Source organism: Montipora capricornis, chromosome 9 (assembly GCF_036669925.1).
Source record: "Montipora capricornis isolate CH-2021 chromosome 9, ASM3666992v2, whole genome shotgun sequence".
Taxonomy (NCBI): domain Eukaryota; kingdom Metazoa; phylum Cnidaria; class Anthozoa; order Scleractinia; family Acroporidae; genus Montipora; species Montipora capricornis.
Window position 1 is genome coordinate 12,901,252 of NC_090891.1, and position 9,931 is coordinate 12,911,182.

General features: G+C 43.4%; 1 protein-coding gene across 2 annotated transcripts in view; it reads right to left on the reverse strand.

The window, feature by feature from the left end:
- LOC138016223 (endothelin-converting enzyme 2-like) overlaps nt 1-9,931 on the reverse strand; it is an 89,357-nt gene that overhangs the window by 18,632 nt on the left and 60,794 nt on the right. The window contains exon 11 of one of the 2 annotated variants that reach the window (XM_068863389.1): nt 618-672. The exons of the other annotated variant lie outside the window; for it this stretch is intronic. Within the exon in view, the coding sequence (XP_068719490.1) occupies nt 618-672 (55 nt within the window). The remainder of the gene's footprint in view (nt 1-617; nt 673-9,931) is intronic. 2 annotated transcript variants of the gene reach the window in all.

Consider the following 9,931-nt stretch of genomic DNA (forward strand, 5'->3'; position numbering starts at 1 on the left):
TCAACGCTAAATGAACTACGGCTAAGATGTAAAAAAATGATGAAAGTCTGGTCCGAAAAGTACATAATCTAAAACACAATACAATCTTTGTAAGTTTAATGAGATAACATTAAGCCACGCGGGCACAAATAAAACGCATTATCTACTTTAAGCAAGAGAGGATGAGGTAGAAAACGGATCCCCATGCCCATCATAGTTTTTAAAATCTATCTTTAGTTTCGCAAAGCTATTGCAAGTTCTCGTTCTCAATGCTGCGCATATTTAAAATTTCATTACGTCATTACAACTGGCCAATCAGATGCATTTCTAAAAATAGCTACGCAGCTAAAATTAGATTTTAAAAAACTATCCTTAGAAGAGGCCCATGTATTGGGAATGCGTTCTCTCACCTCATCCTCTCTCGCTTTAAGCCGGCTATCGCCGATCCCTATTTTTCTGGAGGCCTTTTTTGTTACAACGTACTCAAAATTTATAACTACGATAATCAATCACCGCCAGAGTGCTTTCTCTGGGAACAGTGGGTGAATTTACGCCAGGATTCATATATTAACTCTTGGGACACTTATCCGTAGGAACCTTCTTATTAACTTAACGCACAGTAGTTAGTCAGGGCTTACCGCGGCACCTCCGCAGAGTAAAAAAATGGAGACTGCAGAATACCAGCAGGAATGACTGACAACAATGCAAATGAGAACTGTTTAGTAAAATGAACTACAATAGATTGCAAAACACTTTCAACACGCAATTCTATCATTATAAATGCGTCAGTATCATCCTCCAACATAGAGGACAAGGAGAGAGCAGCCGTATTTTCTTATGTCATGTAATAAGAACATTCTGGTTCTGTTGGTTTTTTCATCTTCAAAATTAATCAAACAAAAGAAATACCAAAATGGCGGGAATTTTGGAATAAGGTGTATTCCTCCCTCACGAGCAACTGGTGGGTTAGTCCATTTTCATCAGGGCTCCTGGTTATTCTTGTTGTTCATAAATTTAATAACAATTCTAAAAAAAATTTCCTCATTTCAAGAACTATTTCTTTGTTTTCGTGGTTCTTGCTTCAATTCTCTTTTTTTCACTCTTTTTTTTTCTGTTAAACATCATTACACTGAGAACACTCCAACTTTGGTAGTGCAAGTTGGCCTCCACATATAGATTTAGCCAAGCCTAAAAGGGGAGCTCGATCCCGGGTTGTTTTTTTCGTACTGGTTTAGGGTTAGTGAAAATATATAGGTTTTCGAATTGTCCGCGTTTTGGAGTTTCTGGTTGCTGCTTAATTAAATCATTTTCTTCGCTTTCTTCTTTAGAAAAATTCATTGCCCAACTAGTATCGCATGAGTTAAGTTTTAAAAGAAAACAAACAAATCCTCAGCAAAAAAACGGAAAAGGAAAACAACCATTTCAGAGTCAACTGTCAAAAGCTGCAAAAACCAGCGAATAGGAATCACGCTAAAACTCGTGATATGACAGATCGGCGTTAGGAAGTGTTTATCAGTTCAAGGTCAAAAACGAATTTTATTGATGTACTTTATTCCACCAGATCAGTCACATTTTGATGTATTTCATTGAAACACGCCAGCTTTTCTTGGAACAAGAATCGGCAAAATACGACAACAAAGAAAGGTCGAACTTCAAATTACCTGTACGTGCTTGAAACAAACTTCTGAAAACACAAGCTAGTGATATTTCTCCTTAATTTTACGAAAATTCATTGTGATTACGTGTTATAACATAAGGGGAAAGTTTTCTTGTCACTGCCGAGGCACATCGAAAACAATTACAGTGTAGGCAAACAGAGTAAAAAAACACTTGTTCGCTCGCATTTTTTTAGAGAAAAATAAACAAACAAATCATTTCTTTATGTCCAAAAAGCGTAGAGATGATTGTTATATAATTCCAGTTGAGAATAAAAATTCGAGTTCAGTCATTCCTGAACAAAGGACAAAACAATTAAACCACTTTTCTAAAAGAATCAATCCACTTGAAATAACGCATCCGTAAAAATAGCAAACGGTTTAGTGTCCAAGACAAGAATTTTTTGGAGTAACTTCTTCCATCAAGTTTGAGCTATCATTGGTAAACTGTTTTGTCGTTCTCGTTCTCTTTCTCTGTTCTTTCACTTCTGCGACTTTATCAAAATTAAAAATCTTCTAGAGCTATGCCAAAAAGTAGCTCTAACCAAACTAAAAATAAACACTCAGCTTTAAGTTTATATCCTTCCGGTGCTTGACTTGAAGAACTACGTAGCCACCGGTGTGTTCCTGACCACACCTATGTATGTCAAACCTGGATTGAAACCGGCGAAAAATGCAGGAAAAATATTTTCCAAACCGTTTTCCACTTGAGCACGAAAAGGGTCGTCTGTTAAGAGCTTTGACATAGTATGGCCGTGTAGCCAAGTCGGGCCACAGAAAGCGCGTGAAAAATGTTTAGCAGTTAATCAGTCTTGAACCTGCGATCCAATCGAAAACCAGGGCCTGGTCAGCAGTCAAAAAACTCGATTAGCACTAAACTTGATCCCGCGATATGGGCACGTGATACTGGTCAGCGGATGCCTTGTTTTGACAGGTGTCAATTGGACTTCCAATATCAAAGATGTACGCTGTAAACTATAGTATGGCCTTGATATGGTCAGGTGATACTGGTCACCTCGGCATGCACGGAGCGGTGAACGGATGTACGGTAGTACGGTTACCAAACACCGTACCAAAACCAAATTATATTTCGTCATTGGACTACGTCACTAAGGAGTCATGTGGGATATGCGCACGCAGATTGATTGTTCAGTTGCCCGCGTAGTTTTTGAGTGTCGGTCGAAATTTTTAGAAGCATGGCGAGAAACTTCGATTTGGATGAAATCCTGCCGTCTAACGGAGATGAAACATCTTTGTTGGATGACCATCCTGGAGATCGAGATAACGAGGAAGAGATGCCAAAAGTGTCAAAGAATTTAAGCCAAGTTCTAAGGAACATGTCTGCATCGATGTTGTCTATGGAGAAATCGTTTAAGCGAATAAGGCGGGACGACCTGTCTGAAGCATAGGAACCGGTAAAGAAACGACGCAAAGGAACCGGTAAAGAAACGACGCAAAAGCTGTACGGAACATGGAAGGGATGCTGAAAGCGATCTTAGTGACGGCGAAACGTTCCTGAAAACAACAGAACCCTGGGTCGAGACGGCCACAGAGGGGTGAAATTAGCGTGTCAGATGCTCGACACGAGCATGACACTTTACTGACCGAAATCTCTGAAGATTTCGATCAAGACGAGGGTATTGGTCCGAATATTAATCAGCAACTTGATGACATTATCAACAATTTTGGTCTGCTAAACTTAGCAAACCAAAAATGAAAGAAAAAATACATTCGACCAGGAAACTGCGACAAGCTGATTGTTCCTCGTGTTAACACGGCGATTTGGGACAAACTAGACAACAAAACCAGACAACAGGACCTTCGCGCCCCGTTAATACAATAGTCAATGGCAAACGTCGGAGCTATTTTGGCTCTGTGTACAGAAACGCTAGTGCAATTGAGGAAGAAAAAACTGCTGGAGGTTGATAAGCTAGTAAAACTAAATAAAAATGCGTTGGCACTGCTAGGCCACACCTCGTGTGAGCTATAGTTGCGGCGTCGTGACGCCATAAAACCCACTTTGCTCAACAGCAGTTTTTGTGCCTCGTTCGCCCTGTAGCGTCGCTATTGTTTGGCGATAATTTGCAATCGAGATTAAACGACATTTGGGCCTCGAATTAGATAAGTGAAACCACTTTTCCTGAACGACATAACCAAAGGAAATCAGGCCTCTTCTCTAATAAAAACAATGCTGTCTCGGATAACAGACCTGCCAAAATCATGCCCCCAGTTGAAGACAAATTCACAAAAGAGGGGAAATCAGGGGAATGAGTGGCAGTAAATACAGCAGATGAATCGATTTTTAAAACTTTACAGGTAAGCAATTTAGCCGAGAATATGCCGAATGTGATAAATTACTTTGAAGACATACATACTACATTGAAGACAGCTTCGTTCAAAGCTGGCCAGTTGTGACGTAGACTGTGCGAGTGCCGCAAAAGAACTTCTGACGTGGAAGTCTTGCGCACAGTTGCTGTGTAGAAAATTGAGTTCCGCGCCGCGTCAGAAATTTTTCAAGGCAAATAACTTTTCAGCGCAGGAAAATAGTGTTATTGCGCATTTATTGGCGAAAGAAGTTATTGTTGAGTCTGTTTCGGAGCAGGGTGATTTTATCTCCCTCATATTTCTTCGGCCCAAAGCAGATGGGTCACACAGACTAATCCTGAATCCGAAAAGTTTAAATGAGAATGTGGTATATAGGCATTTGGATTCAAGATTGATTCAATTTGGACTGCTGTTAGCTTAATGAAACCAACTGCTACATGGCATCCGTGGATTTAAAGGATGCAAATTACTCAGTTCGGGTGTCACCAGAACATTAAAAATATCTAAAATTTCTTTGGAATGCCTTCCTAATGGTTTGGCATTCTGCCCCCGAAAATTTACGAAACCGATGAAGCTAGAGTTTTCCTCATTGAGACAACAAGGTCGTGTGTCATCTCCTTATATTGATGACTCGTTTTTAATGGGAAGCAATTATACAGAATGTGCCTCTAATGTTATTGTAGCTTAGGCGATCCCCATAGGAACCCCCCTTAGGAACAATTGCAGTCACATGACGATGGTGCAATAAGAGTGTGCTGAGTGTTATCAGTGATTAAAGAAACCAACATGTTTTATTGTGGAATTGTGGCGTTACACTGGTGGCAGCGGTAAACAAAACGAACTTTACGCATCCCTGTGATAAATGGAGATATTGTGATGGTTTATGCGAGCGAATATCATCGTTTTGTGTGGTTCTGTGTGGAAATTTTGCTTGTTTGTTTGCTCGCGTGGTTTCGAGGGTCTTCAGTGGCGGAAAAATCAATCGTGCACGAGGATTCAGGATTCAAAGGGATGAGTTATTCGACGCCAGCTAACCCTTTTAAGCCGGAGAACCCGTTTACACCAGCGTCTGATTCACCTGTCAGTAAATTATTCTAGTTAAAGTCGCCGATTTCACTCTGCGAACCCGTTCGCATCCCAGAACGAATTGGATAATTTTCCAACTGATTTACACACCACCGGAAGTTTCTCAAACCTGTTAAGAATCCTAAGGATTATGATGGTACTCAGTCGTTACGAGATTATTTGAAACACTTTAAGCGTTGCTCTGTTGTTAATTGTTGGAGCAAAGAAGAAGCTGCAGTTTTCTTGGCCGCAAGCCTTCGCGGCGAAGCTCAAAAGGTGCTAAATGGCATATCCGATAGCGACTGTAGAAATTACGAAGATTGTTGACAAACTGGAGCTTCGGTTTGGTGTTGAAAAGCAGCGCGAGTTACACCAGGCCCATTTGCACAACCGTCGCCAACAAGAAAATGAAAGTGCTTATCAGGATTTGTCCCCTGTCACTCAGGAAAGATTTGCCGTCCAGCATTTCATCGATGCTATCAGAGATGAAGACGACAGGCTTCGACTACGCAGAGACAAACCACGCACTATGGAGGAAGCCCTGTCGTTGGTCTGTGAACTTAAAACATTTCGTCTCTTGAATAGAGATCGGCCAAGGAGCTCTCCAAAAGCTTGCTCTATCGATGAAGTTCAAAGCGAGCCTGATTTGTTTCAAGCTCACTTTGAAATGTTACGGTCTGACCTTCAAGCGCAACAACAACGTCAGGAGACTCAGGAAGTTGTTCTCCATCAGATAGTTCAGCAGATACAGCAGCTCTCCCAGTCAATGTCTGTGAACACCTCTGGAAGACAGCGACGCCCACCTGCCCCACGTTATTTCAGTCGAAATGGTCCATGCTGGGATTGCAAGGAATTTGACCATTACCGTCGTAACTGCCTAGCACGCAAGTTACATGAACAAGATAATTTGGACTCGGGAAACGCCAGCAGGGTGTCACCCAAGGGCCAGGGGATGCCTAAGTGAGAGTGATGTTGGCCCCACTACTGTACCTAAGCAGGATATGACTTACTCCAATGTGCCGATGAAAGCTAGGTCACAAGTTGGTAAAAAAGTGCAAGGTCTTTATTTGCCAGGTTTTACTGGTGGAACTCGTGTTATGTGGTTGATAGAAACTGGTGCTGCTCGTTTAATTTTGTCGTTCAAGACTTATAATTCTTTACCTGCTTGTGCCAAGTTCAGTTTGCGTTAAGCTAATACTGTGATTGCATTTGCTGATGGTCAGCAAGCAAAAAGTCATGGTCTGTGACATGTTCTGGTGCACCTGGTTACTAAAGAGTTTCATATGCATGTGATTGTAGCTGAGGTTGAAGATGAACGCATTCTGGGCATGAAACTTGTCCTTGTGGTCACAAATTGATTCGCATATCGACATTGTAGAAAACCTAGTGTCAATTAATGGAGAAGGGTTTGAGTGTTCTGATTTCAAGAACCAGCCCCTTACTCAAGATGTATCCTACGACGGTAAACAATTATTGAACCTATAGCTAACACTGAGGTGATTGTTCCAGTCACCGTTTACAAGCGTTCTAGTAACTTAAATCCAAAGGCATCTCCATTAGGCGTGCGATTGCTAGAGTCTTGCCTCACCTCATATTTGCACCAAAAGGGCCTCCATGTTGCAAGGACTCTGGTAGATGTTAAAGAGGACAGAGAGGTCCCTTTACGTGTTATCAATGTTTCCCTGTGGTTGCCCTGGCTAAGCCAGTTGTTGATGTCACTTTACTGGAACTTTATGAGGAGAATAACGAGAGTGTTGTGGGCCAAGCCAGTAGCATGTATCACACGAACAAGCTGAAGGAACTCTACCAGAAGCCCCACAGGAACTTCTTGGAAGGAGCACTGAGCATTTGACTGTCAGTGAAACTGAGGGACTGCACGAGTTACTGTACAATTACCAACATGTGTTTTCCTTCTCCGACGCGAGCACAGAATTGAAACAGGCAGTGTGCCCTCAATCTGACAACAGCCCTGGCGCACCTCTCCATGGAAACATGATGAAATTGAACGACAAGTAACTGATCTCTTGCGGGAAGGGAAGGTGAAAGAATCATCAAGCCCTTGGTCCTCCCCAGTTGTGCTGATGACTAAGAAGGACGGTAGCCAGAGGTTGTATATTGACTACCGCCGGTTAAATGCATCAACGGTAAAGGATTCCTTTCCCATACCGCGAGTTGATGATTCACTCGCTGCTCTAAGCGGCTCGAGATGGTTTTCCAGGTTGGATCTTGGACCCCGGTTACTGGCAAGTGGCAATGGACGCGAACACCTAAGAAAAGGCAGCATTTGTTACCCCAAGCGGCTTGTATGAATGGAACGTGATGCCATTCGGGCTTTGTAACGCGCCAAGTACATTTGCCAGATTGATGGAACTTGTCTTGAAGGGTCTACATTGAAAATCTGTTCGATTTTCCTTGATGATGTGATTGTCATGGGGTGTACATTTGAGGATTAGTTAGAACGGCTGAAACAAGTGTTTGAGTTACTGACCCGGGCGGGACTAAAGCTTAAGCCGAGGAAGAAACTTCTTCCAGAAACAAGTTTCGTATCTGGGACATGTGGTCACAGAAGAAGGCATCGGCCCAGACCCTGGAAAGATCGAACAAGTTCGCACATAGCCCATTCCAGAAAGCAGCACAGAGGTCAAAGGCTTCCTTGGACTTGCTTCCTATTACCGTCGGTTTGTCCCTGATTTCTCAACCATAGCTCAACCGCTGTACAAGTTAACAGAAGCAAAGACAGAATTTGTTTGGACTGAGGAATGTCAGCTGGCTTTCGACAGCCTGAAGATTTCGCTTACGTCCTCTGGAGTCCTGGCCTACCCGACAAGAGAGGGTAATTTTGTGCTAGACACCGATACATCAGACTATGGAATTGGTGCAGTGTTATTACTTCTTCAAAACGGGATGGAAAGACCTATTGCATTTGCAAGTCGAAGATTGTCCAAGTCTGAAAGGAACTATTGTGTGACTCGACGTGAGCTTTTGGCAATTGTAGAGCTTGTCAAACAACATCGGCATTACCTGCAAGGTAAAAGATTCTGCATTCGAACTGATCATTCCCCCTTGCGCTCTGTCATTAAAGCTAAGGACCCGGAAGGACAACTAGCACGTTGGATTGAATCCTTAAGTACGTTTGACCTTGAGATCCAGTATCGACCGGAACAACGACACCAGAATGCTGATGCACTTTCTCGTCGACCCTGCGATGACCGTTGCAGGTGGTGTAAGGGTTGGAATCTCAGAAACAAGTGTCCTTTGTTCATGCGGGTGTCCAGACAGCAATGCATGCCCCTTACCGGGAGAGTGGGCAACCAGCGGAATGTAAACGTTCTGTTTTTGAGCGTTGTGCCACGGTCAGGTTGGAACCAACATAGACTTTCCAGTTCTTGAGGGAACAGCAGGAGGCAGATCCTGATGTTTAAGTCATCATTGGATGGAAGGAAGCCAGTGAAAGGAAGCCATCGCGGGAAAAGGTGTCGCCTCAGAGCCGTGCTGTAAAGTCCTTGTGGTCACAATGGGACCGGCTGCTCCTCAGAAAACGTGTTCTTTGTCGCAAATGGGACAATGACATTGGATATCAGACGAACAACCAGATTGTTCTTCCCGTCATTCTCCGACAGACTGCCTTTGAAGCTCATCGTAGCCACACGACTGCAAGTCATCGTGGTGTGCGAAAGACCATAAACGTTCGTCAGTCTCGTTATTATTGGCCAGGACTTACATCAGCAGTTCATTGATTGGTCGCCACTTGCCATGTTTACGGATCAAAGAAAACGTGGGGAAAAAGGCGTCGCGCTCTTTTAAAACAGTATGTGGTAGGAGCTCCAATGGAACGCCTTGCGATTGACATTCTTGGTCCACTGCTAGAAACTCCACGAAAGAACAAGTTTATACTGGTGGTTAGTAATTGCTTCACCAAATGGACTGAGAGCTTCCTGTATACCAAACCCGGAGGCCACTACTGTTGCTGAGAAGTTGGTGAGCGAGTTCATTTGTCGCTTTGGCGTCCCCCGTGAACTCCATAGCGGCCAAGGAACTAACTTTGAATCAAAGGTCTTTGCTGAAATTTAGTTAGACATCGAGAAAACTCGCACAGGTGGAACGCTTCAATAGCACCCTCGTTGAAATGTTGCGTGGGAAGATCAGGGAAGATCAGAAGCACTGGGATCTTCAGCTGCCAACTTGCATGATGACCTATCCAGGTGCTGTTTATGAGTCAACAGGGGTTTTGCCTAATCTGTTAATGCTGGATAGAGAACTGGAAGTTCCTTTGGATGCCATAGCCGAGGCACCTCCCGATGCACCACCACTCAAGGATGACTACACCCAAGCGGTTCAAAAGAGATTGGCCAGTGCTCATGATTTGGCTAGACGACATTTGAGCAAGGCGGCCATGCGCCAGAAACGGAGCTATGACAAACGCCTTGCTGGCAGACCATTTTTTGTTGGTGATTCTGTTTGGCTGCACAATGTTTGGAGAAAGAAAGGGATAAATTCCAAACTTGACTGCTCTTGGGAGAGGCCTTATTTGGTAATATCAGTGTTGTCTGATGTAGTGTACCGAATCCAGAAGAGCAGAAAGGCCAAGCCGAAGGTTGTTCAATCAGACCGATTAAGGCCTTACTTGGGACCCCCACTGGAGAGATGGATTCCAAGAAGGAAGACGCAGTTATCGAATCCGAGAGAAGAGGAGAGAGAGGCATCAGATTTAGATTCTCCAGTGTTTGTTGAAGACGGACAGTCAGCTACGGTTAACGCGAGAGAGGGAGTTGAGCTTGTCGAAACAGAATCAACGGTGGGAGAAGAGGATGATATTACTCCTGGATCTCCGAATGCTGATTGCATTGGGGTAGATAGCCTGATGACGTGAGGGAACCTGAATGTCACTCGGATTTGTCAACTTCTAC